General features: G+C 45.4%; 1 protein-coding gene across 1 annotated transcript in view; it reads right to left on the bottom strand.

Moving 5' to 3' along the window:
- MDN1 (midasin AAA ATPase 1) overlaps nucleotides 1-27753 on the bottom strand; it is a 135355-nt gene that overhangs the window by 37013 nt on the left and 70589 nt on the right. The window contains exons 44-69 of the mRNA XM_061131721.1: nucleotides 24807-24966; nucleotides 23850-23966; nucleotides 22837-23045; nucleotides 21736-21884; nucleotides 21188-21399; nucleotides 20611-20831; nucleotides 19682-19795; nucleotides 18009-18141; nucleotides 16580-16695; nucleotides 15680-15813; nucleotides 12830-12987; nucleotides 12499-12619; nucleotides 11935-12145; nucleotides 11353-11584; nucleotides 10956-11082; nucleotides 10119-10286; nucleotides 8235-8449; nucleotides 7473-7860; nucleotides 6382-6491; nucleotides 5067-5772; nucleotides 3721-3882; nucleotides 3015-3276; nucleotides 2010-2245; nucleotides 1350-1445; nucleotides 606-700; nucleotides 226-347 (exon numbers count right to left, since the gene is read on the bottom strand). Coding sequence (XP_060987704.1) covers nucleotides 226-347; nucleotides 606-700; nucleotides 1350-1445; nucleotides 2010-2245; nucleotides 3015-3276; nucleotides 3721-3882; nucleotides 5067-5772; nucleotides 6382-6491; nucleotides 7473-7860; nucleotides 8235-8449; nucleotides 10119-10286; nucleotides 10956-11082; nucleotides 11353-11584; nucleotides 11935-12145; nucleotides 12499-12619; nucleotides 12830-12987; nucleotides 15680-15813; nucleotides 16580-16695; nucleotides 18009-18141; nucleotides 19682-19795; nucleotides 20611-20831; nucleotides 21188-21399; nucleotides 21736-21884; nucleotides 22837-23045; nucleotides 23850-23966; nucleotides 24807-24966 — 4974 coding nt within the window. The remainder of the gene's footprint in view (nucleotides 1-225; nucleotides 348-605; nucleotides 701-1349; nucleotides 1446-2009; nucleotides 2246-3014; nucleotides 3277-3720; nucleotides 3883-5066; nucleotides 5773-6381; nucleotides 6492-7472; nucleotides 7861-8234; nucleotides 8450-10118; nucleotides 10287-10955; nucleotides 11083-11352; nucleotides 11585-11934; nucleotides 12146-12498; nucleotides 12620-12829; nucleotides 12988-15679; nucleotides 15814-16579; nucleotides 16696-18008; nucleotides 18142-19681; nucleotides 19796-20610; nucleotides 20832-21187; nucleotides 21400-21735; nucleotides 21885-22836; nucleotides 23046-23849; nucleotides 23967-24806; nucleotides 24967-27753) is intronic.

The raw sequence follows: 27753 nt of genomic DNA, 5'->3' as shown, positions 1-27753 counted from the left end.
AGACTCTGGATAAGTCACTTAAGCCTCTCTGACTGTCATCATTGTTCTCAGTAAGAAAAGAACTACACAGCTTTTTCGGCTGGCCTCTCGGGAATACGGCAGTCACACAACACGTCCTGTGTGGAAGCAGTGGGGGGACAGGGGAGCGGTAAACCCCAGACTGTGCAGCACGTCAGGCTTAGCCCGGACCCTCCACATAAGCGGGAATTCGCGGCCAGGTGTTACCTTCTTGCTCCTCTGTCTGCTCCTGCATGTGCTTCTCCAGCATCTGGTAGATGGAGAACCAATGCCTTGTGGATTTCTCAGTGTGGCGCTTCAGGGTATTATCCAAACTCATGGACCAGCAGCTGCAATGTGGGAGGAGAGGCCAAGGAGGCATGTAAGGAAACCCATTCAAATACGTGAAACCTCGAAGACGGGAGCTAAACATCCACAATTCTCTCCTCCTACATGAAGACGGAGAAGCCGCCGCTCTGCTGCCTCAGAATGCATGCTGCTCTCTGCTCTCCAGCTGACACATGACCTCAACTCTCAAGAAACAGCCCATCCAAAGACCCTGTCCCTACCATGTAATCAGGAGGGGGAGTGGCAAATGAATCACTCACTTCAGTTCCAGTTTACGCCAACGGATGATCAACTGACTGACCAAATCAAGATGTTTCCTCAGGGACAGGGCTCGACTTGCATTCTCCTCCCAATCCTGACGAGACACAGAAGAAATTCACTACAGCTGTTATTCAGCCCCCTGATCACCTCCTCCCTCAGGTACATCCTTGACTTTTCTTAAGCAAAGACCACTGGGACCTTAAACAACTTCTATACTGATGTACCAGGTGGTACTAGTGGTAAAGAACCCGTCTGCCAATGCAGGAGACATAAGAGACATGGGTTTGATCCCTGGGTCAGGAAGATCCCTTGGAGGATCTTGGCAACCCACTCCAGGAGTCTTGCCTGGGAAATTCCATGGACAGAGGGGCCCGGTGGACTTAAAGCCTAGGGTCACAAAGAGTCGGACATGACTGAAGCAACTCAGCATGCCTGCAGGCACCAACACGTAACCACCCTGCTTATCCAGCTCGGAGATCTTCCTGGCGACCTGACTAACCTCCAGCTGAGCAACAGCTGAGCAACAGCACAGGGTTTGCAGACCTGAGTCTGAATCTCTGTATTGTCAGTCACGTGACCCCCTTAAAGTCCAGAGCCCTACTCTGAAAATCAGGGGAGCACCAGCCACTTCAGAGGCTATGAGAGGACTGAGGGGGTGAAGATGCAGCCAGTCTGAAGCCAAACTCGAATAAGAGAATCTTCGGTTGATGACAAACTGAGGACTAGAGAGAGAATCCTCTTACCTGTGCCTTTGCCAGAAGGATCTCTAAGCCATTCAGGAACTTTGAGATGGGGCTGGAAAGTGGGAAACTACAGATTCGGTCCATTACAACCAGCAGCTGCAGGGGGGAGAGAAAAAGATCTGGGCATGCTCTCGGGACTATCAATCGCCCACAGTCACAGGGTACTAAAGACCAGCCTGTTTCACGCAAAGGCCCTGCTTCACAAGCACCCATGAATGCTCTGGGTAAAACTCCAGGGCTGCGGATCCCGCCCAAGATAAACACTTTCTCTGCTGTATTACTCTGGAAGGGAGGCTCAGTTTGATAAGGTAATTGCTCTTATTACTCTGTTATAAGTTATTACAGAATTAGCTGAAGATCACAGAGCAAGGATCTGAGTTAAAACTACCAAGCTTGAAAGAGCCAGACCCTTGTTTACATAAGGATGTGTCTGAATAAAGAGCAATGCAGCAGCATTTCATATGTGGATGGCAAACCCTGAGCAACAGATAAAGTAAGTGGAATCTCAAACACCATTCACAAGCAGCATTACAAACGTGTATATTCACCCTACAGGAAACAGTGCCTCCTCGAACCGCGTTCTGTAAAACCTCCGTGTCACCAGTGTGCAAGTCGATGCACCTGGGACAGTGAGAAGCCGCCTCCCCACCACCGCCCTACCTGCTCAAGTGCCGGGTGCTCTGGCCAATCCTGCAGCAGCCGGTGAACCGCCTCCGAGAAGCCCTGAAGCACGGGCTGGCACTGCCGAGCTTCTGGGATGTTGGGGTGACGGTAGAAGTCGTAGGGCCCGTCAGGCTTCACCATCAGGTCCGAGGTCGCTTCCCCAAAGAGAGTGTTATGGGATAGGGTGCAGGCCAAGAGCTGGCTGCCCAAGAGCTGGTCATTCAGCTCAACTCCTGTGAAGTCATTAACAAGATCACAGTAAGGTTGGTGTTAAGTTACAAAGATGTTAGAAACATGCTCAGAAATAATGAATGACAGGGACTGAATGCAGAAGACATGGCAACGCCGTTCCCCCCAAAGCAACACAAGCCCAGGAGACTGTGACTCTGATACTAAGTGGTCACCAAAACCTGCCAAGTTTCAGGATACACAGATGCTGCCTCCACATAATCAAAGAGGGTGCAGTTTGAAGGATTCAAATTCCCAGTTTTGGGGGCTCTTCTTGGCAGAAATGAAAGCTTCCTTCCTACTTAAACCATGGTGTTTTGTTTTCATGAGAAATAGAGGCAGAATGAAAGCTTCCTTCCTACTTGCATGGAACAAATCACGAGGTCATGAAGGAAACTGCATCAAACCATACCCTGTGAAATTAATTTCTGAGTTCCCGGGCTACTCCCAGCAATACATGATTTCATTAGAAAAGTACCAAAGCTGTTAGAGGGAAATTAGAAATAATGTGGAGAAACAAGACCATTAAAACTAATAGCGTATCCTTACTTTCTTAATCTCTTCAACCCAAAGTATTCAAAGGAAGAGAAACCATGGTTATGGCAGAATTTTAAATCAATTTTAGAATTAGCTTTAAGTCCCTTAAGTTAAGGGAAACACCATCATTTCGAACTTAGCAAAAACAGGGAGGTAGCAGTTTTCACTGTTCCAGAAGCAGCAATCACATGACTCATTCTGATTTCCCAAGAGCTAAAGAGAAGCAAACCACCATACCCATCAGGGGGTAGAAGTGTGTCACGAGAGAGGCCCCCGTCTGGTAGCAGGACAGAAACAGGCTGAGGTAGTGCTCTGCCCCGTGGGGCGGCGGACTCTGCTGGTACCAGAGGGACCGGGCGAAGCCGAGGCACAGCTGCTGGTGGACGTGCATCACAGCCTGCATGGAGCTCTGCGACAGGCCGGCGGGGGCCGCCTCTTCCTGCCCACCTGAAGGCCCCTTCTCCTCTAGTGTGGGTTCTGCCAAAATATCTGCGAAGTCCTGTAAATAACATTAGAGCAACTGAACTTGTGCAAATCAAAATCCAGTTCTAATCAGACCAAAAGGAATGGGGAGGGATGGAGTGTGAATGATCAAGATGAAGTAGCATTCATTATGTACATTAAGAAGTTATTTTAAAAATTACAAAACCGTTCAAAGGGAATGTAACAGCACCTAACAAAGTGTTGCAGTCAGTTATAGAGTGAATCCCAAGAGTTCTCATCACAAGGAAAAAAATTTTATTTTATATCTATATGAGTGATGGGTGTTCACTATACTTATTGTGGTAATCAGTGCATGACAGATAGAAGTCAGATCATTATGCTGAGCACCCTAACTTCAAACAGTGCTGTGTGTTAATTATATCTCAATAAAACCGGAAGGGGGAAAAAAACCACCCAGCCAATCAGAGGTGCGGTGTGTGGCCCAGGGGAGCACACCCACCTGCTCGTGCGGCGGGAACTGGCTCCTGAACGCGCGCTCCTCTTCCTCCTCCTCGCTCAGCGCTGTCCGGGGGGGCCTGCCCCGGTATCTGTACAGGCTGCTCTCCTGCGCGGCCTTCTCCTGGGCTATGCGTTCCTGCTTGTCCCACTCATTGATGATTTCCTGACAAATCACACATTCCAGCAGAAGCGTTATTTGCCTTTGCTCAGGCACTTAGTGAACAAAGGCAGGATTTGCTCTCTCTCTAGTTCTCATTTCTCATGAAAACAAAACACCAGGGTTCAAAAACAAACAAATGACCATGTCCAAGAAACTAAATTCCATGTAGCAGAGAGTAAATGGGCTTTGTTTTCAAACTATGTATCTGTAGCAAACTGGTTTTCCTACATTCTTCCTTGCTGTATTGTTAAAATTTTGCAGGTGTGACAATCTGCAGGACTGGGGACCTGCTGTCAGGCCTGGGTGGTGCTCTGTGTCGGGGTCAGCAAAGTGGGCATGTGATGCAGACTCACTTGGCCAGCACCTCAGGGAGATGAATAGCCCATGGGTTCGGCAAAGAGAAAATAGACGGGGGACTGGTTGTTCCTGGGGAACCAATCAGGTAAAACTGGGCCATACCTTACCAGACATTTCCTAAATTCCCTACTACCTCTAAAGTTCTCTAAGTGGCAAAAACTATCAAGAAACCACCCAGTACTGAGGAGGACTGAGGACATGAGCCTCCTCCATTCAGGAAGACAGCTTGTATCAGAAGCCTAAGCCAGCAGTTAACCTTTGTCTCTGCAATTCTGCTTTCTCGAAATTTTACCCAAAGATCTAGCTTTAAGACTTTTCTTAGAATGGCACTGGTTTGGGAGTTTTTCTCTTCTAAAATAGCAAAAAGACTTTACATACAAATGTAAATATTTAGTGATAGGGATATACCAATGTGTTAACAGTTCATATGGTTCACGTGACTTTAAGTGGCAGAATCTAACAATTCAGCTTATACTTATTCTTTTAACTGTCTACAGTGAGAACAAACTGCTTTTGTTGGTAAGCGAGAAAGCAGAAGTTATTTTCTTAATGTTAATAGAAGTTGATACCGTTACATGGCAAAACCCATCATAAAAAAGTCAACACCAACAAACGAGGAGAGACCATCTGCAACGTGCATCAGGAGCAAAGGACTGACGTCACTAATAACTTTTTTTGATCTCTCAAAAACTAACAAAGACCCCTAAACCTGACAATTATATGTGAAAAAGCAAGCAACAGCTACTCGATCCCCACTCCCTAACCACACGATCCCATCTACGTCGGGCGCCCTGCTCGCGTCCCCGGCGCCCGGCTGGAGGTGGGCCCACCTGACAGGCGTGTCTGAAGAGCTGCAGGGCCCGCTGGTCCAGCTCTCCCTTGCAGAGCGCGTGGGAGCGCAGGTAGAGGAGGGCGTTCAGCAGCAGCTGCTCTCGGCTTGGGCAGGGGCTCTGGCCCTTCTCTTCCAGCTCCCGTCCTCCCGAGCGCTTGAGCGTCAGCTTGCTGAGGCCACGCAGCACCTCCTCCGACTTCACAGAGCACAGAGCGTCTGCGTGGGCATAGTAGGTAGGGAAGGCAGGGCCCACCGACGGGAAAGCCAGCAGGGACGTGGCCAGGGCCCGCAGCCCGTCTGCGCCAGCCAGGCCAGCCTGGAGCGAGGCGTGGACCTCGCCCGCCACCAGCCGCATGCCGTGCTGCAGCTGCAAGATGGAGGCCTGCAGCGGGGCCGCGGCGTCCGGGTACAGGGCAAACTCCTCAGCCAGCCGCCTCCGGAACTGGTGCTGCGACTGCTGCCAGGAGGCCTCCTCCTTCAGGAGGTTCTGGGCCACCTGGGCGGCCCGAGGCCCATCCGAGCGCAGGGCCTGCAGGAGCCGCGTGAGCAGATCCTGAGCGGCGGGCGCCTGGCCGATGCTACTGACGTAGTGATGGATCTCCTGCACCAGGGCCTCGTACGTAGGCAGCGGGGGCCGGCAGGCCTGCTTCTTGGACAGGCTGCAGACTAAGTTCTCCAGCTGACCAATTCTCTGGCGAAGCAACCTAAAGGCAAACCAACACCATAGGCAAATTCCATCAGAGGCAAAACAACAAATCTAGACTGAGCTCTTGGGAAATAGAAGGCAGGCATTTCGGTTTCTGAGGCCTAAAATGATGATATACTGACAATTACAGTGAAAATGGATTACACATCTGCAGCATTTACCGTGTGTGAGCCGTGTCGTCAAGCACTTTGGACGCACATCCCACTGAGGGAGGCACTATCTTATCCCGCTTTTACAGAGAGGGCACTGCAGTGTGAGGCACTGAGCGGTCTACCCGAGCTCTCAAGCTGATGGAACTCAGAACCACTAAGCAGTACTTCCTCAGGTACCAGGTGCCCGGGTGCCTGGTATGGCACCCGACTCCTTCCACACCGAGAGGAAGCTCTGCGTCCAACCCTCCCGGCTCCATGCGGGTCCTCCCACTCCCTGCACAGAGTATACGTTTCCTGACTGTAACTGTGGTTTTGGGATCTACTTGCTAATAGAGCTCACAGATGTAGATCATAAGCTCAGCTTAACACTGTAATTACACGGCAAAATGTCTTTTTGAAAAGAAGATTCTAGCTGATAATCCCAAGTTCCAATCATCATCACTGCACAGTGTCACCTGATGTGAGGGTGAGAGTGACTGAGGATGCCGTCATCTTCCAGCTCTCTTCCGGTCTGCAGCTGGAGTGAGAGGTTCCGGGTCTTCCACTCACACTGCAGCTGGTGTAACTAGCACAAAAGGAGAGACTGGCTTGCTGCGCCCAGCTAGGACCAGCCTGAGACATGCAGCCCTGCGGGAGGGTCGCTCCCTGGATGGAAGGAACCTGGGCTCCTGAATGACCCAACGGCTGTGGGGTGGGTTCTGCTTCACTAAACTGGACCACTCACCTCAGAGCTCTCAGGTGAAAAGGAACTGTCTCACTGATGCCAGTGAACTGCTGAGTCTCTGCTACAGTAGCTTGGCCTTCACCCCAACCAATTTAACTTTCCTTCCTCCAAATAGAGGTCTAATATATCACTATTTAACATACGCAGTTCCTGAGTTTGGTTGGGCGTTCAAACAGCAAGAAGCACATCACGTTATCTGAATCTACCTAATTCCTGAGTTTTGGATAACAAACACCAACAGTTCAAAACCTAAGGTCTACTCATTGTTGTTGCCTAGTCACCAAGTCGTGTCAGACTTTCTTATGACCCCGTGGACTGTAGGCCGCCAGGCTCTTCTGTCCATGGGGATTCTCCAGGCAAGAATACTGGAGTGGGTTGCCACGCCCTTCTCCAGGGGATCTTCCCAATTCAGGGATTGAACCCACGTTTCCTGCGTCTCCTGCATCGGCAGGCAGACCCTTTACCACCGCTCCACCTGGGATGGCCCTGAGGAATACTGTGCCCTGTCTAAAGAAGTTACTCAAATCCAAGTACCCAAAACTTAATCTAGGTAGAGGGTCCAGACGGTGAGGGACACCATGAGCGTTCAGGACAGCCTGTCCATCGGTGGCCTGTAACCAGCACGGCGGTCACGGGACCCCTCGTGGCGCCTGACGCTGCTCAGAGGAGCCCACGGACAGGACGACGCAGCCTGGGGAGCACAGCCCTGGAGCGCCACAGGGCAGCTCGTGCTGCGGGCACCCAGGAGGGCGGAGGAGGAGCGAGACGCCGAGCAAAGCCCGCGGCCAGGCCGCGGCCCGCACGCCAGCCCTCCCGCCGTACCTCTTCCTCGGCGTACTTGAGCTTGTACTGCCTCTTCACGGTGGGGTCGAAGCGCACCTGGGGCAGCCAGGTCTGGATCTGGAGCAGGCCCAGGCTCACCCACAGGCTGCCACGGCGGGCCGGCTCGGGCAGGTCGCGCTTGCCCTCCAGCTCCCCGAACGAGTGGCGCAGGGCGGCAAGCAGGAGGCCCAGCAGGTCCTTGGGCAGCGCCTCCCGCCTGGCCAGCTCCCCCAGAGTCTCGCCCACGTGCTGGAAGGCCTGGCCATCCCCAAGCAGCAGCTGCCGGCAGGCGTGCACGTGCTCTTGCTGCCGGGGCGCGGGCAGCAGCTCCGCCAGGCCGGCCAGATGCCGGCACAGCACCAGACCCTGGAGCCGGGAATCCGTGCGTCTGCGGGGACAGGGGAGCACTCACTGGGTCTGCGCTGCAGTCCCCAGCATTCCTCTCTGACACTAGCGTTCATTCTTCCAGAAAACAGCGAGGCAGCCTACGCTGCTCTCCAGGCTACACCTGGAGATGAATTTCTGTTCTCGGTCTGATTCGGTTTTCGAGGCACGGCCCTCGTGGTGACAGGACGCTGACAGCAGGCAGAGGCCGGCTCACAGCGGTCTCTGTGATGGGCTGAAAACCTGCTCCTCCAGCCGAAACACCTGTCCTCCACCCACCGGGAACAGCCACTACCCAGGCAAGCTCTGACCGAGGTCCCCGTGACACACCCTGGAGCAAAGACGGCAGCCGTCCCGTCCACCCAGGAGAGGGGATACCTGAACTCCGCCACCACCGGGACAGCCATGTTGGTCCAGAGCACCGCGCTGACGTCCCGGAGCTGCTGGCACCTCTCGACCCACGCCCCCAGGGTGACGTGCGAGGACGACAGGACGGGCAGGCCGCTCACATCCCAGGGACCTGCTCTGCAGCTGCTGGTCACGATCTCGAAGCAGCACTTGGAGAACACGGCTCTACTGAGACCGCCGGGACCCTGAGGGAGGGAGAGGAGTCAAGTTAACTTTTAGAAATTAACTAACAGGGTTTCAATGAGCAGCACCGGGGCGCCTCAGGTTGTCAGGGACAGGTAACCACCATCCTCAGACAGGACCAGCCTGGCAGAGTGGGGTCGGGTGCAGTGGGCCCCGAAGGACTCCATTCTCTATGAACGAAGAGCAGGGGTTGCTTTTGTCAAGCAGGAGAAAACCCCTCCCACCTGGGCATCAGGAAGACCATTTCTGCGGCAGGGCTGGGGGCACACTGCAGGACGGTGAGACCTGGAGGCAGGGGAAGCCTCTGCTTCCTGGACTGTTACCTGGGACACAGGAGCAGTGTCCATGACAACAGGTGAGGGGCGAGATGCTTCCTGGACTGTTACCTGGGACACAGGAACAGTGTCCATGACAACAGGTGAGGGGTGAGACCCACAGGAAAGCAAACCTCGGCTGTGTGCAGCTCTTAGTGAGCCGTGAGGTTTAACACTAAAGGCTTTGAGACGCCTTATAGTAAAGGAATCAATTTTGATATAGGAATGGAACAGAACTGAGTCCTACATCCATGAAAACTTGTGAGAATAAAGTACTGTGTCAGAAGCGGCATTTCAAATCAGATGGAAAGAATGAACTAGGTGAGACTGGTGTTGTTAATACTGCTTTTGGACATATTTGTTTGCAGAAGATTAAAAAATTTACATCCCTACCTCACAAAAGAAGATATTCTGATGAGACTGACATAAACATGAAAATGAACAAATGGTTTTTCACTCTATGAGTGGTGAAGAAAGACTTATTTAAAAGCATGTCAAACCCACAAAGTAGAAAGTGGCTGGTGTATTTGAAAACTATAAAACGTGTGTGATATAAGAAAACATCCTCAAACCTGCGAGACAATAGAAATATATTTCCTTCAAACCTGCGAGATACTAGAAATATATTTCCAACCATGTTAGGTGAAGGTTTAATATGCATAATATATAATGAGATCTTCATTAATAAAATGACGTTTAATGACCCTTTTTAAACAAAATGGGCAATAAACATGACTGGAAAATTCAGAGAAAGAAATAAAAACAAACAATATATGTATGTAAAGATGCTCTATCTCAATAAAAATCAAAGGAATACAAATTAAAACAAGTTCTAAAGTGAACGACTGGTAATAATTCAAAGTATTAATGACACCAAGCGGGGCAAAGATACGGAAACACAGGATATGAGAAGTGATCCTGACTTCATGTCTTCCCTCTTCACCGTCTCCTAGCAGGAAGAGTGAAAAACAAACCTACTTCCCTAGATGTTCTGATAACATATATAAATCTCTTTAAATGTGCAGACACTTTGGCCAAGGGTTAAACCCCAAGCCTCATCATAATCCATGGAAACAGCAGACAAGTAGACAAAGGCTTGCACAAGGGTAGCTGATTCAGGGGTGCTTGCTACAGGAAGTGGGAGGAGAAGGCAAGAAATCTCTGCTTATCAATGAGAAAGTGATATATGCTTTGCAGCACAGCGGTAGAGTGGAATACCTTAAAAAGAATAAGCTGGATGATAGGTGCAAATTTTCATGACATACTATGTGAACCAAGGAAGTAGCCTTGCTTTTGATTACAGACGAGAGGAATTTTTTCTACTGTCAAACATTTTTATAATTTTCTGCCAACAAACCTTCAATGTGGGGTCCAGAAGAGATCTGGGTGTCTCCTGCTCTTCACCAGGCAGAGGGTTCCACGTCAGCCAGTACTCTGGATGTGTGGTCACAGTGCTGCTCCAGAAAGACGTAAACGTGGAACTGAATAACTCGGACCATAAAGAGATCCTTTCTTCAGCAGTCATCTAGAGATAAAGGATTAATCAGGTAAGAGAATATTCGAGAAAGATTCTATAAATCCAGTTAGAAGGTCTCCGTCTTGTAATAAATATCATCCAGAACATGGATTTAAAGATTATTAATCCTAATGTTTCTGATTTTCTGCCACCCCAGACATCTTAGTCACATTATTTAACCTATTTATACTTTGATAAAACAAATATGAGATCTGATTCTGTAAGACTGCATGTGAAAATGTAGTAAAAATAATCACATAATTATGTATCAAAATAAATTAATAAAACATTATCAAAAAAAAATTTACGGCTGTACTAATGAAGTAATAGTAACTACAATTCACCACTATTCATATTCAACAAGTTACTCTCTATGGAAGAGTAAAAAACACTGATTATACATTTTTGAGCAAATAAAATAAACATTAGCAAATATTTTAACCTCATTTAACTGGGAACCAAATGGAATGAAACTGTGATAAGAGCATGAAAATGCCTAAAATATCACTGCAAAAAATATTCAAAGTTCTCCTCTTTGAAACTTAATTCAGAAAAGATTAGTTTTACAACATGCAATTTTTGAGATTATTCTGCAATATTCTGCAACCAGTGTGCCACAGAAAATCTAATCAGTTCACAGAGCAAAGGCGGCTTTTTGATTTTGACTTTGATTTTTACCTTTTGATGGTGCGCTAAGGACCAAAGGTCTCGAAGCTCTTGAGGAGCAACTGGTGTGTGCTTAAGACAAAATGTGATGTGATGGCTTATCTCCTCATCTATCTGAGGCTGCTGGTGTTTGCTTGACCTGCTCAAGAAAGAGAGAGGGCGAGAGAGTAAGCTGTGGGCTTTCCATGAACTGCTAGAAAACTGCTATGGAAGGGGATATGGAACACACACAAAATAGGCAAAGAATCAAGAATTTTTGGCTTTCCAAAGTGGCAAATGACCTCCCTCTGCTTCAGCAACTACTCCCCCTCAAGACAAGGCTGTGCTTTGTTTTAAAGGTAGGATACACAGAATAAACTTCCATGAAAATAAGCTGCCCCAGAGGGAAAAAACCTGAAGGATGGCTCACCTTCTCAGACAAGCCTGTGTCATAAAATCAGCTGTGACTTTGTACTGCCAAAGCATGGCCAGGTATTCCATCACAGGCCACAGCTGAACACTCCTGGTGAGCTGGATTAAGGAGCTAAAGTCTGGCTGCGACAGAAAGGAAGCTTCACTCTGCTTTTTCTCCAGAAAACCAAGTGAAATTCCTTTGGCTTTTAGTTCTAAACACTGAGCATTCACAAGATTCTTCAATGCATCTGTCAAAAAGATACACAGCAGTCAGTGGTCAGGCTCAGATTCCCAACAGCCAGTTATGTGACTATGAGCTTAACTTGAGTTCAACTTCACCTGAGCTCGAGTTTCTCATGTGTTAAATAATGCTATTAATACCTGCACAATTCCAATGACAGAATTAAATAATGTATGTAAAGTTTAGCCTTATGCCTGACACTTATTTAGTGGTCACTATAGTATATGGGAGGGCAAAGAAGGAGAAGAATATCTAAGGGAGAAATTTTTTAAACTTACTGACAAAGAAAAAGAAAAACAACAACAACTTATTGGCTGCAGAGAACATGCTTAGAACCACTGTCAGCTAGCCACACACCTGAGTCGACATCTTCCAGAATATTAGCTCGGAGGACCAACCCCCAGGCCCGGAGGAGACTTTTCTTTAATGTCCCTTCAGACGCAAGCATTTGGAGCCGACTAATGTCTTCTTGCCATCCACTCTGCCCAAGAGCAGGCATCCACTCTCTAATGGTAAGAGCTTTATTAAAGACCTTCAGTTGTGAAAAACACTCTATGACCAGCTCGTCCTGAAACAATAAAACCCAGGAGAGCCTATTACAGAGGAGAAAAGTGGTTCTTCTTAGAAGCCTGTCCATGTCTGAAAGTTTTTAAATATTTCCTCAATGCTGCTACAAACAGAGTTGGTTTACTCCTGTTGCTCTAAGGATATTTTACAGTAACAAAGTTAAAAGTCTACTCAATCTTAAAAGTCTCAAGACTAAGCAAAACAATAACACTCAACAAATCAGTAAATAGTGCTCACTGAACATTCAAAAATTTGCAGGCAGGGCTGAGTCTAGTTGAATGGCAGTGCCCATGTTCCAAGAAAGCTTCAGAAGAGGTCAAACCTTTGTGCTTACTACATGCTTCCAAATTGTACCTTAAAAGGAAAGGGTCGTCCCAGGAACTTCTGCAACTTCTTTACACCTGCGAATCCACCAGTTGGGCTCTCCAAGCAATTCTGAATATGTTCTGAAATGGTCTGAACCTCTTTGTAGTATCTTTAGCAGAGGAGATAAAAGGGCAGAAGGGAGGTGAGGAAAGGGGGGAGTGCTGGATATTAAGGGACACTGCGTATACTTTACACTAGGTTTACATTCACCGACAAGTCAAGGAGGGAACAAACCAAATTCAAGTAGGAAGAAACACATTTCCTTTCCAAACATCAATCCTGTAGATACTGACGTTGTTTCTCTAAAAATGAGTCTTACTTGTCTTCATGGTTCATCAGGAGTTGGGGGATCCGACAGACCAAATGTTTTAAAACCCAGTGCCAATGAAGGGCAAGCAAGGCCAGGCCCGAGGCATCTACTTTTACTGTGTCGGCCATAGTCCAAAACCGGTCCCGCCACCGCACAGAACCCAAGATCTGAAGACAAAGCAAATCAAGACCGCTCACAGACATCTCACAGTAAAGGACACAAAACAGACTTCAATCGTGAATCAATACGCAACACACACGTTAAAGATCTAGCATCTGACTGGAAAATTGTTTAGGGGTATTAAGGTAGTCAGAGAAGGCAGAGATCTTTCGTCCTATCACTGGAAGTTCAGAGCTACTGGGGAAAACAGAGTCACTGGGTCATGTGGTAAGTGTGCACCCCATGTTATAAGAAACCACAACCTGCTTTACAAAGAAGCTGCGCTCTTGAACCCAACCAGCAGGAGAGGCAGGTTTCAGTTGTTAACCTTAGCCCTTCTGGTGAGTGGCCCTGCACTGTGGTTTCAATTTACATCTCCTGGATAACTAACGATACAGAAAAATTTCCAAGTTCTCAGGGGGCATTCATTATCTTCTGAGAAACATCTATTCAAATTCTCTTGCTCCTTTTTAAAACTGGGCTCCTTTTTAAAACTGGGCTATTACTTTGGTTTAAACAATTTATATACAATTTATAAACTGTCACCTAGTGTTTTCATTCTCTTAAAGCTGTCTATTAACAACCATTTTTAATTTTGACAAAACTGAATTCATCAATTTTTTCTTTTATGAAGAATGCCCTGAAATCTCTGCCTATCCTCAGGCTGTGAATATTTTATATGTTTTCTTTTAGAGGTTCATTAACTTTAGCTTTTAGACATAGGTCTATGATCTATTTTGATGTTAACTTTTCTGACATAAGGCAGGAGTAAAGGCTCATATTTATTACATGGATATCTAGTTTTTTCATCACCGTTTGTTAAAGAACTGTTTCCCTCATTAAATTAATTCACCATATATTAATTTTGAGTGTCTGCTTCTAAATTCTCTTTTATTTCATTAGTCTATGTCTATCCTTATGACGATAACTACTGTTTTCATTAATGTAGTGTTGTAATGAAAAATCAGGTACTCTTAAGTTTCCAACACTGCTGTTCTTCTAATTGTGTATTTTTATGGCAAAGCAGTCTCCAGATTAGTGATAATCTTTCAGGTTTTATGGTGTAAAAGCTATTTTCATAATAATATCATATTATTTGCCCTCTTTACTATGGTGACATCTGCACTGATGGTACCAAAAAAAGGGCAGGGGCTGGGGTGGCAGATAAGCCGTGACTTGGGTGTCTGGCAAACAGTGTGTGGAAAATGAAAGAATCTGTCAATTCAAGAGAAACAAGACTGCTGAAAATAAAACTCAAAACTTTTAAGTGAAGCTCAGAACTCTGAAAAACTAAGAGCTTGACAAATTCCCAATACTTAAAGATTTTCTGATGAAGTCCTGAGGTAATTTTTCAAGAGTATGACTTCTTAATTTATATTGTAAAATGAAATGTGCCAACATTTGGAAGATCTGATAACTCACTTAACAATACTTTACAAATTACCAATGCACGAGCTGCAAATATACACAAGCGTAGCATACGCTTGTGCATGCCGGTCAATGGATTTTAACACATGACAAGATCGCTGTTTTTTCAAATTCCACGTTATAAGTGACCTTTACAAAACTATCACTTGTCAAGCTGTGGTATAGGATCAAAGGACATTCACAATTACGTGGGAATGTTTGTTAAACTAGCCTTCACTTTCCCAGCTCTTAACAACATGAAATAGAGGTCAGCTTCTCTTCACAAACTTCAACCCATACAACATACCATAAGACAGCAAATCAGGGGCAAGTGTGAGAAACTGGCTTCCCTTCTGTTAAGCCAGACATGAAGAGATTTGCAGAAATGTAACACTGTTCCACTCTTAATTTTTGTTTTGGAAAATGGTTGGTTTTTCATTAAAAATGTTATTCATGTTAACATGAATTTGTTACTGTGTTTTTAAACAGACTAACACATAATTTTTTACATTTCTCATATTTATTTCCTAACATGGTAAATATACATGTAACCACATACGCAAAAGTTCTTTGTGATATGGGGATGGCGGGGGCGGGTCTTGAGACTAAAAAGTTTAACACCTACAATTCTAATTTATCACAATTACTAGAATAATCTGGATTCAATCCCAGTTTAGTTCACATGTGAGAATCATGTCTAAGAAGGCTTAAGTGAACTAAAACATAACAGTTAAAATTCTGATTTTTAGCAACAAATGGATGGACAAATAACTTATAGTATGTATACATTCAACAGACTACTACTTGGCAATAAAAAGGAATGAATTGAGACACAAAACAATATGGATGTATCTCAAAATGATTTTAAATGAAAGTGGACAGATAAAAACAATATAAAATGCCAGAAATAGAAATATAAAAGCAATATAAAATGCTGTAGTAACAAAAAGCAGATCAATGGATACCTGCTGGAGGTGGAGGGCAGAAAAAAGGAAGAGAAAACAGAAGATGAAAGGTTTGAGGGTGATGGATGGGTTCACTGTCATGACTGTGGTAATGGCGTCAATGTATACACAGGTCAAAATGTATAAATCTGTACACTTTAACATATGCAACTTATTATCTCAATTACACCCTTATACAGCTTTAAAATATGTGTATCTATTTAAAATTCACAAGAACAATTTCTCAAATAATTTTGGACATATGACTACACTGAAGTTAGTTGTTCCCCTAAAAATCTTTGTGCCAAGAAATATGTCACTTAAAAGAAAAACAGGTGCATCTCCTCACCTCGTTAACACTGGCATCAGACACCGTGCCTTGAGAGGACTGTACCCACAGCAGGATTAACGCATCACAAAGTTCAAAGAAAGCAGCAAGATTGACCACAATTTCATGGGGCAGGCTGTGATAGCTCTCTGGATCTTAGAGTTGGTATAAATAAGAACATGTGATCAGTTTTAATTCTGTGGACATTTTCAAAGTTAACAGCAGTCTAGAACTTAATATTATCCTCAGCACAAAGGTCAAGGTCAAAGTTGAAAGCAAATCTTTGCCTAATATTATTAAGTTAGCAAGTTAGGCATGTATACATAGAGATGTTCATATCTCAATTAAAAAAAAAAAGCGTTTGTTTAAATACAAAACAAATTCTAAGATATTACATATATGACCAGATGGATAGATAACAGGAAGATATGAGAAGATATAAACGAATCTCTACTATTAACAGTAGCTCCTGCAAGAGTAAACTTTGTTTTTATGCTTCTACAGTTTGAATATTTTCCAAGAAATACCAATATCTTTTCAATTTAAAAAAAAAAAAAAAAAGGAAAGAGGAAGAAAAGAACCCATAACCAAATGCTATGAGTTCATACTTTTGAGCCGAGAGACCAGGTCTCACGCTCTGGCTCTGCTACTTGCTAGAGATGTGACCCAGAGCATCTCTGTGCCTCCCTTTCCTCACTCATAAGACCCACCTCATGGTGGTCAAAATAAATAAATAAATAAATGAGACTGAGGACATGTAAAAAAGCACTTAGTCAAAAATACTGAGTAAAGGAAGATGTCAAAATCAGGCCGCCAAGTCAAAGGTAATCAGCAGCACGGCAGCACCTGAGGAACCTCTCGCCGTCAGGAACATCATGCAGCCAGATGCGAAACTGAAGGAGGTAAAAGCAACCTCCTTACCTTTATGGAATTCAAAGGACATTCTCAAAACACTGTTTCTTAACTTTTTGCCACCAACAGAAACCAAATTTGCTTCAGTAAAAATCCGTTTTTCCCGGTCGAAATATATGATGGTCCTGAAATGAGATTCCACAATTAACAAACAGTGATCAGTTCATAATACTTATCACAGCCTCTACCTGCTGAATCCTACAAACCCCTTGAACGAACATCAATTTCCCTCAGTCTGTCATTCCCCTCAGGCCTCTGCAAATTCTGGATGAGAGAGACGGGCAGTGACAGACATGACAACCAGGCTGGCGGGGAGGAAGATAGAGGGCAAGGGAAGCTGCCGGCCCACTGCGCTGCTCTGCCACGATCTGACGAACCGCGCTGTGGACTCTCGACACTGGCCATCACAGGGAAGCCCTGGCAGCTCAGTGGCTGGGACCCGGTGGTTTCACCACTATGACCCAGGTTCAGTCCCTGATCAGGGAACTAAGACTTCAAAAGCCTCTTGGTGCAGCAACCCCCCACCCAAAAAAACCCCAAACCAGCCATCATACAATTCATCTGCCATGTTAGAAGTTACCCGGGCAGGAGGATGAGGGAGCTGCTGGGGGGAAGGGACAAGGGGTCCTCTGAGGTGTTACTGCTTATCAATCACACGAGTGAGTTCACTTTGTGAAAATTCATCAAAACGATATGTACTCATCATTAGCGGCACTTTTCTGTAATGCATGTTGTACCTCAGTTTCAAAATTATTTCTCTAAATCTCTTACACTGATGGACAATTAAAAAGTATTACTGGTCATTACATTAAACAGTGAGGGATGATTTAAAAAACAATTATGTAAATTTATACTATATGTGACTATGTACGTAGACCTCACCCTTTGATGGGACAGACGGCTGAGGAAAGAACTTGTGAAAATGCAGGGAGCTATTGGGAATCACACAGAAAACAGTGGAAACAGAGCTATCCTGTGATAAAAGATTAACCATAAAACAAATCCCACTACTGATACTTCCCAGTGTATATATTAATAAGCACCCTGTTAAATTATTAAGAATCTGCCAATTCAAAGGCACTAGGACATCAGGGTCAGAATGACTTTTCGCTGTGCACAGAGCTTGAAGGAGAGGTGGTAACAAAGGCAATCACGTCAGATGCTCAGCACTCCTCAGATTCAGAAAATTAAACACACATAAACTATACCTTAGGCGATATGGGTTCGATCCCTGAGTTGGGAAGATCCCCTGCAAAAAGAAATTGCAACCCACTCCAGTATTCTTGCCCAGGAAAATTACATGGACAGAGGAGCCTGGTGGGCTACAGTCCACGGGGTCACAAAAGAGTCAGGCATAACTTAGCCATTAAACAACAATTTGTGAAGTCACAAAGGTACAGTGAGGCAAACAGTGCCCACAACAGTAGGCTTCACCTACTTGTTTGCAACAGACTCTAAAAGGGCAAAGAGCTGTTCAGGTTGGTCTGTCTGTGGGTCAAAGTCCATCGCATTTCGTATGATGTCCACAGCCTGCATGTTCCATCGGGGATCCAGAGGGATCACAGATTCATCTGGTTTAAGGAACAAAAGAAAAGGCAGAATTCTGGAGTTAAACTCCCTATTGGCAAATCTCACTGTTTTACTTTGATCACATAGAGTCTTGCTGGGGAAGAGAATCGGAAATGGTTCAATCCGTGATAGTTCCAAAACCAATGCATTCACCTGCTCAGGTCCCACCAACGGCTGGAAAAGAATTCATGGACTCAATTACCCAATCTTCTGCCATTAACCACAAGAAAACTAACTTCCATGGCAGAAAACGAACGAACACACCTCAGTAATTTGCCTTTAACAAGAAAAACAACTCTAGATTATTTTGCTTAAAACCCACTTCCTTATAATCTCAGGGTTCGCTGCTGCCGCCTCTGCCCCTTTAGCTCAAGCTTGGTATCAAGCTCTCTCTGCACAGCAGCAGCCATCAGACTGACCTGGTCTGGAGGTGGGGATCCCAGGGGCAGGAGGTATGAGAAAACGATGGGAATGTTAGATTGAGGGTGGCTGGGTGGCTCACTGGAGTACTTCATGCTCTGAAGGCATCCAGAACACAGGAGACTAACCAATGCCTACTGTGAACAGCAAGGTCCAGCGGGGGGACCTGTATCCCCAAATCTAGCAAGGCTACATGAGCCAAAGCGACTCAGATGAAAAGGAAAAAGGAAGATGAGCCAATCAGTGGGCAGGCCAAGGCTGCCGCAAAGGGAATCTACCACTCTACTCTAGAACTATGTTCTCATAGACCAAAGTTCTTTCATGAATGGAAAGTCATAATTCAGTTCAGCCACAATATGACCCTGACATCAGTTTTCTCTGTCATTTGACTTCTGCCCAACCATCTATCCCATTACCTTTAGTGTACACGAGGCAGTCATATGTACACATAAAATTATAATTATATAAACATCAGGCTTAGCACAAAAGCATTATGCACACTTTTTTTCTAAACCAAATTGGGTAATAGCATGTTTTGATCAATGTCAGATGAAAATTGAGAAATTCTGAATACCTCATTTAATTAGATAGCTTGGATGGCTATTTCTTTTATCATTGTGGTTTTGTTTCATAACTTTGAATGTAAGACTTTATAACTTCATCATTAAGGTTTTCTGTTTAAGACACTGAATGTGTACTATTTTACCTTCATCTCAAAAGAGATCACAGTTTGAAACCCTTTCTTTTAACAGTACTAACACATCACAGACTATTACAAGTTGAAGGGGCCCCAGAAGAATGAATTTGATTCCCATATTTTTCAAACAAAGGCAGCTGAGCACGAATGAGGGACCCAGAATCAACAAGCCGGTTTGTGGCCAGGCTGGGACCGGAGCCCAGATTCCCAGCTCCCATGTTCCTCCCACCGCATTGGGTGTCATCACCCTTTTTCAGAAACTGAAGAATCAATACACAGCTTTGAAAAGCAGCAGCAGAATAAGCATCTGGATACTCTGAGTCTTCTTTTTAAACCTGTTACAAGGGGGAACTCTGACAGATCTTCTCCCCATGAACTCAATGGACAAGAGTGCTGAGAGCTAGAAATCAAGGCAGGTGCAGTACCTGTTGCATTTGGTTGTAATATTTTGATGACATCACTGACCCCGGACGAGAGAGAATTTGAGTAAAAATTCCTGAGAGCTGCAGCACCGGCTTCCAGATGAATCTGTATGGACTCTGTGGAGGAAGGAGCAGCAGACGTTAGTTATCACCTGAAGCAGTGCTGTCCCCTCGAGCTTTCTGTTCTACGGCTGCCACAGTGGCCACATCGCAGGTTATGTTTCAGGAGCTACCCGTGTCTAGCAGCCATCACACAGGACAAAGCAGATGAGAATACATATCCAATTTCCTTCTACACATATTTAGACATCACATGTCCCACCCAATAATATACACATACACTGGCTTATCTATAAATTCTCCTAAAGTAGAAACACTCATATAAACTCAATTACTTTAGTCAACAAGTTATACCCACAAATTCTGGTACGTTAAAACCTTTAAAGCTACTTGGAATGAAAAATGTACAAAGAAATTAACAATGATCATTTAGACCACTGGAACGAAAGTAAGATTAGAATCTTACGTACTTTTATGGGAAGTAAATTTACCAAAAGCAACCCTTTTCCAGAAGGAATGCATGTGCAACAGAGTAAGTACAGGGGGAAAAAAAAACCCAGGATGTTCAGAAAGTTAAAAGTAACATAACACAGTACATTTTCCTTCTGGATTTGATAGAAGATTGGACAGATCCTGAAATGCTGAGGTTTACATGGGGAAAAGTTTCTCTCGGGCAACAACTAGGGTAGACGTGTACCTTAATGTTTTAACAGTTAAATAAACAATAATGCTAAGTCATAAACATCCTGCTAGGAGCTTCCCCAGATGTAATTTTAACTGTGTAGTTGAAGAGAAAAGCAACTGCTGAGTTATGAAAGCAGGGTGTGCATACATAAATTCCCTCATTACACAAATCAAGCTTCTTTACTCACCAAGCCCCTGTGGCATATTCTTGGCTAAATGATAAAGCCATTTAACTCTGAGCATCCAGTCTTGATTGGTTGCTCTTTCTATGAGCAATTTAACAGCCACAGCCAGAGTATCCGGTTCATCAATCCAGTAAGTATCCACTTCAACTGAAGTGAACTTTAAGTTCTCCGGGTGGGAGGACTGCATAATTTTCTCTAAGTCTGGCAAAGTAAGAGGCTGAATCCTGAAATTCATTACAATAGACAAAGTTAGTATTAGGGTTAAATCTTCATTTCATATTTCAAAGAACCAAGACAAATAACTTTATAATTAATCCATCAAAGAGTTAACAGGGAATATATAAGTTCCCTCCAAAGAGGGAAAATCGAAACATGTACCTATAATAAATAATAAATAGGGAGCAATATCACAACAAACAATGAAACTATGTGGAAAGTGATCACGTAACATTCTGGTCAAATCGGTAGTGACCACGACCATCTTAAAAAAGAGAGGGAGAAAGACAGGGAAGGAGGAAAGCAGGAAGGAAGGGAGGGAGGAAAAGTCGAGACAGAGACACAAGCTAAAGGCTCCGCTAACCTTGCCCAGTTGCTTGTTTTCATGCTCAGCCTGTTGAGACAATATGCCAAGATCTGGCCGTCGCCTCGGACTTTAGAGAGGTGAGAATCTTCTGTGGTGAAGAGCGCCGAGGGCAGAGAATCTGGCCACAGCCCCAAGGCGAGAAGGGAGCTGCCCCAGGCTTCCTGTGCTTGCAGCGAAGAAACATGTTTCTCTAGGAGAGCCTGCGCAAGCTGGTGGGAGACAGAAACACACGGTGTACGGTCCCCAAGACACAGGGCTCTTATCGAAGACTAGTGGAGTAACGGCAGTCTTCTAGGTCAACAGTCAGGACACACTCCCCAATACCCAACATGACAAAATTCCACTTTTTCTGCTGAGAGGCAAGTTTCAAGGCATATTTAATCACATTTATGCTATTTTCCAAAAAAGTGCCTGGATACCAGATCTCTGTTCCAGCGTAACTGCAGGCGAGCTCTCTAAGGCCGTTAGCGTCGCTGCCGGCAGAGCACCCTCCCACCTCCCGCGGTGCTGCCCTGCAGACGGCTGTGTCAGACGCCTCGCGGTACCTGCTGGTTTGCCGGGGAAGCCTGGGAGCGGACGTACGCTTGCCAGCACGCTTTAGGAAACGCGCGGCCCAAGCTCAGACCTCGCTGCAGATACTGCACGATGAGTGCGGCTGTCTGAAGGAGGCTCGGCACCGAGGATGCTGGGGAGGCTGTAAAGAAGACGACAGCGCCATCGTGAGCAGGGGGCCCTGCAGAGTCTCCAGAGAGGACGGACCCATCCCATCTTCACATCACGCTTCCACCCGGGCCCTTATCTCAGAAAGCCCTCCAAGTGGGCTCCAGGGGCTCAACGGCACTCAGTGGACCTGCGAGAACATTCACTCACATTCGTTCCTGGCAAGCCTGCCTCCCCCACTCCCCCTCCGGGAGCAGTGCCTTGTGGGGAAGTGACCAGATGACTTAGACATGACAAAGCCTGGCCACATACACCCTCGGCCTCAAGCTGATACCCTGGAGGGGACAAAGTGAGCCTGGCAGCAGAAAGCCCCGCGGGCTCTGTCACTGTCAGCTGCGTGGCTTTCCCGAGTCACTCAGTCTCTCTCATCCGTAAGATGGAAACGTACCTTGCAGAACTAATGTGAGGATTAAATAAGCAGCCAACACTGCAACTACAGAGTGGTTTACTCAACAAATAACATTTCATTATTTTTCATTGTTATTATTACTGCCCTTTCTTGTACCTTCGGACATTTAGAAGAAGTAATACTTGTCTGTTTTAAACAATTCCAAGTTCCCTCTTTATTCAACCTTCAAGAGATTCAATGATGACTGTGAAGGATTTTCAGGACAACCTTCCCCAATCTCAGTGCCGAAAGTAATATTCTTCCGAGTGTGGGCCTCTGACCGCATGCCTCAGAATTCCCTGGGAAGCTTCCTGACATGCTGCCTCCTGTGGCTCACTCAGACCAGCTGAACCAATCTCTTGGCGGGCAGGGGCAGGAGGAGAGTAGCCAGTACATCTATATTATTAACAGGCTTTCTAGGTCATTTCCATCTCTATGTATACTAAATGCAAGAACTCCCAGACGAGCAGTCAAGTGGAATGACATGGATTTCCAGAGGAATAAAACCCTGCAGAGGCCTGGAAGTCAAGCACCTTACCTACAATAGCACTTCGGGTCTCTGTGTGCAAAGCCAAAAGGGTGTCACACACGCTGTCCCCCACCAACCCAAGGCTGTGCAGTAGGACTTTCAGATCTAGGTCATCTGGGATGCTTCTGTCCCCGTCTCCTGAAATGTAGATTTCAAGTCCACGATTCCTCATAGCTCGGGATATTTCTCCATGAACAGGATCCATTGAGAGAAAAAGTCTAGTAGAACAAGCAATTCAAAGAGGGGGAAAAAAGACGTCAAAATCTCAGTGCAACCAACAGTGTGGCTCTGCAGCACCTGGCAAGGGCAAAGCACGTGGGGCTCATCCTCAGGAGCTGGGCACCGACGGCCCAGCTCACAGGTGCTGTCTGCGTCTGCCTTCTATCCTCCAGCTCCGAGCGCATCAATACAGCAAGGCAGTTCCTCCTCCTAAGGAACTAAGGACTGTGTGTCCACCTTGAGTACTGAGGGCTGTAAAAGTCTCACGCTCAGATACTCCCCAGATCAGCCAGTGCTAATTCATCAGTCTAACTCATCTACAGAGAAAACAAAAAAGAGGCGTGTGTTCTCCAGAAACACTTAGCTGCATAATAGTCGGTGTCCACCAGCTTCTGCATCGAGCCGCCTGATGGCTCACCCTAACCCCAGCACAGCGGGTTCCTGCTGACCCTCCTCACGCCAAACCTGCTCCTTGGCCAGTCTCCCTCTTGCTCAATGAACAGCTCTCCACTCACCTCACTACTCAAGCCAGAGCCTTAAGTGCTATCACTGCTTCCTCCTTTTCTTAACCCACAAGCCCGTCAGCAAGTCCCACTGATCTGACTGCCTGAGTGTAAGCCATCATTTTTTGCATGAACTACTGCAAAAGGCTTTTAATGGGTCTCCCTGCTTCCACCCTTCACCACCAACCCTATGCAGGGACCTCATCTTTCTGCTGACTGAGTGTACAAACACAATATGTAAGGAGGCCCTAATGAATGGCCACCTCTGATATCCAGGTTGAGACTTTGAAGCAGGAATACCTGAAATTGGGATGTGGTGTTACGGTGGGAGTGGATCCATCAATCATTCCTCTCTCGCTGACAGTGAGGACACCTCCAGGTTCCAACAGAGCATTCAAACGATCCAGTACCGATGGGCTACAGAGAGAGAATCCAAACGGTGGACAGGCCCGGATGCCATGCTGACCACTGCCCTGGCTCGGGCCTCCTGCTCCTCCTGACCCACCCCCGACTCCCGGACAGAATGAAGATCTCTTAGCTGATCAATACCGGAGAAGGAAATGGCAACCCACTCCAGCGTTCGTGCCTGGAGAATCCCAGGGACGGGGGAGCCTGGTGGGCTGCCGTCTATGGAGTTGCACAGAGTCGGACACGACTGAAGTGACTCAGCAGCAGCAGCAGCTGATCAATACCCCTTTTCACTCCCCGAAGGCACACAGCCTGGCGAGTCATAAATGTAACTGGATTTTAATTGAGGACATTCTGAAAATGTTCAGAACGTAGAGAAGCCCGGCATCTGACCCGTACTGCGCTAACTGTGTAGGCACAGTAGATTCATGCTCGTCCTTCTCCTGACTTTAGAACCAAGTGGTACACTCGGAACGCAGTTACTAAACGTCTGCTGTTCATCAGATCCTCCAGTATAAACAGCTGTACTTCAGAATGACCCTGAAGAGGAAGCTTTCTGAGGTTAAACGAAAACGTGTAACTCAAAGCAAGTTTTGGTTGGAAAAAAACAATCCAATTTTGTTAGCCTTCAGTTCAGCTCAAAACTATCTGCTAGAACGAAAATCTTGCAGCTAATGAGCAACTACCATGTCCACCACAAGGAGAAGTCTGCAGAATAGAGCAGAGGACGTGCTTACAGTTAAGGAAACAGTGGATTAAAAACGTAGAGCCTCCACCTGGGGTTCTACTTTGACAAGCATATCCCAAGCTTCAGTCAGACCCACTCATGATTGAACAGAAGGTCCTTACTTGCAGAAGTTAACGTTGTCCATCAAAAGCCAATCTCCAGACTTCAGGGCCTGAACCAACATGCTGTCAACCCATTCGAACGTGCCATGGCTGCGGCCACTGGCTGACTGCATAAGCTTCACCCCAAAGCTTCGGAACTCCTCCACGAGTTTGGCAAACTCTGAAATGTCACAGTCACAGAACTTAATTTCAAACCAGGGCAATCAAAAACAAACAAAATAAAAAACTAAGAGCTTATTAAAAGAAGGCTGGAAATGTATGGCTCAGTTCTTTAAAGTTTCATAAAAAAGGTGAACAAAAGGATTTTTGTTTTTGTTTGAACAAGTAAGAAAATTAGGTTTGGGGATAGAAAATACCTCTTAAGGGCTTTCTGAATGAATGGCTAGATGAGTTGACTCAAAGGTGATGGAGAGGTAAATAATATTTACCTGTCAATTTCTCAAATGGCAGAAAGATAAAGCATCCTGCTTATTATTGCATTTATACCATATGAAAGTGCTATAAGTTTGCACAATGTAATTAATGTTATCACACCAGGCTTCCTTTATAATGACCACATCATATATAGTAACAACTAGTATTTATTTATTTATAAACTCTACAGTTTATATAGCCCTTTCCTGGAAATTTTTCAACTGGTCTTCCTTATTAGAAATTAATTCTAACCCTTTTTCGTATGACAAGATAATATATTTCTGCTTCTAGCCATGAAGGATTAACAAGGTTTAGACTTAAGCTCACAGTCTTAAGAAACCAGGTAAACTATATGAATCACAACTGCTTTCAGACACGGAAAACAGACAGCACGAAGCTGGGACCCCAAAGGGAAGGAGGCCCTGGGACTGATGGGCTTTTGGCCTGAAAGGAATTTCTAGATTGCAAAGCAGGAAGAGGAGACTCAAGCAGATCCCGAGATCTCACTGACGTGAGGACACAAACTGAGATTCAGGGAGATGGAGGCAGCCTGAATGAGAGGCAGCATGCTCAAGCTCAAAAAGCAGAAGTTATTCAAAGAAAGGGCTCCAGAAATCCAGAAAGAGGTCCCTGGGCCTTTGGCTCAATAATAATCTCCATGTGCAAAGGAAGGCTGAAATTCCATGTGTAAAAAATTCCAAGGAAAGAAATATTACTGGGGAGCTGTGAACTGAACAACTCCCAGAGTTCACACAGGGCTGAATAACACTCCAGTTCCCACCAATCAAAGCGAAGAGACCCCACGGAACACACAGGCCCTTCAGGAGAGATTACACAGGGCCATGCCTCAGCAGGGGGTGAATCTGACTTAGCACCACACACAGGCTGAGTTTAGGGACTTCCTAGGTGGCGCCAGTGATAAAGAACACGCCTGCATGTAAGAGATGCAGGTTCGATCCCTGGGTCGGGAAGCTACCCTGGGGAAGGAAATGGCGACCCACTCCAGTATTCTTGCCTGGGAAATCCCATGGACAGAGGAGCCTGGTGGGCTACAGTCCACGGGGTCGCAGAGAGTCGGACACGACTTAGCTAAGTTGACTCTTCTTAGCACAAAGAGTCGACAGTGACTTAGCATGTAAAGGATACTCTGGCCCTGATCTTAAACAGCTTAATAGCAAGCCTGAAAAGAGAAAAATGATCCAAAAGCAACTGGACAGCCTTACCCGCCACTCAAAGAAACCCTCAGAACACCAAAACACAGCACTCAGCAACCTGAATAAGTGTCCAGAATCTAACAGACATGACTAGACATATTTTCTGGCTTTTTAAAGTCACTAAGTGCTGCATTCTGATGTTAATAGAGCTATTATAAAATATTCAATAAAGATTTTAAGGTAAAATATGAAACACCTAGAATATATTTTAAAAGTCATACATGTTTATCACAGAAACATTAAAATATAAATAGTTTAAAAAAGAAGCTATTTTCAGTCAAATATAAACAAGTTTTACAGCCAGCCTTTTAGACTCTATTGATATCCCTAAGAAATTACTATGAAAATAAATCCTCAATAAAAAGCAGTATTGAGAATGGGCTGTGAGAACTTACCCTAGACATTTAAATTTTAACTGACTTACGAAAGAAACATATACACACCAGATTTCAGGTTTTGAAGTCAGAGAGGCTTGGAACCAAAACCGAGTCCAAACGCATCATTAACAAGAAGACACTGGGCAGGCTAACCTCTCTGAGCATTCATTTCCCCATGTCCTACATGGAGTTACCTGTCCTTCTGGTGTGGTGTTGTGAGGGTTAAAAGTAAATATATTTTATATAGCGTCCAACACTTGATAGGAATTCAATGGTGAGTTTACAATCCCTAACAGTTAAAAAATATAAAGTGATATGGGGGTGGGTTTAGTCACTAAGTCGTATCCGACCCTTGCGACCCTGTAGACTGTATCCTATCAGGCTCCTCTGTCCATGAGATTTTGCAGGCAGGAATACCGGCGTGGGCTGTCATTTCCTTCTCCAATCTAGAGATTGAACCCTGGTCTCCTGCACTGCAGGCAGGTTCTTACTGATTGGGCTACAAGGGAAGCTATAAAATAGTGATATATGATTTCATAAAATATATCTAATAATTAATTTGAATGAATGAGTAAAGAATTTCAAATTCAAATGGTGAGTTTGAACGGGAACATGACAGATCAAATCAGTAATGAAACCACTGTCTTAACTAAGAAAGTAAACAATTTGATCCAGATCATGGATACAATGTTGACACAGTTAGAAGAGGGGGGTCATTTCTTCATCCCTAGGGAATCCACTATTCCTAGGGAATAACTAAGGATTCCTTAGGAATAATGAGCAGGTTTTGGAAATAAAGGTTGGCAATCTTAGCGACAGGCTTCAACTCTTAATCAATCCTCCCCCATCAGCCAAAAAGCTGCACTACAAGATGAGAGCTGAAGGCTTCCAGATCAACTGAGGAACTTCTTCCACCTTCTATAAAAATGAATAAACACATCC

Source organism: Dama dama, chromosome 28 (genome assembly GCF_033118175.1).
Source record: "Dama dama isolate Ldn47 chromosome 28, ASM3311817v1, whole genome shotgun sequence".
In the NCBI taxonomy this organism is placed as follows: domain Eukaryota; kingdom Metazoa; phylum Chordata; class Mammalia; order Artiodactyla; family Cervidae; genus Dama; species Dama dama.
This window is presented reverse-complemented; position numbering and strand designations above follow the sequence as displayed.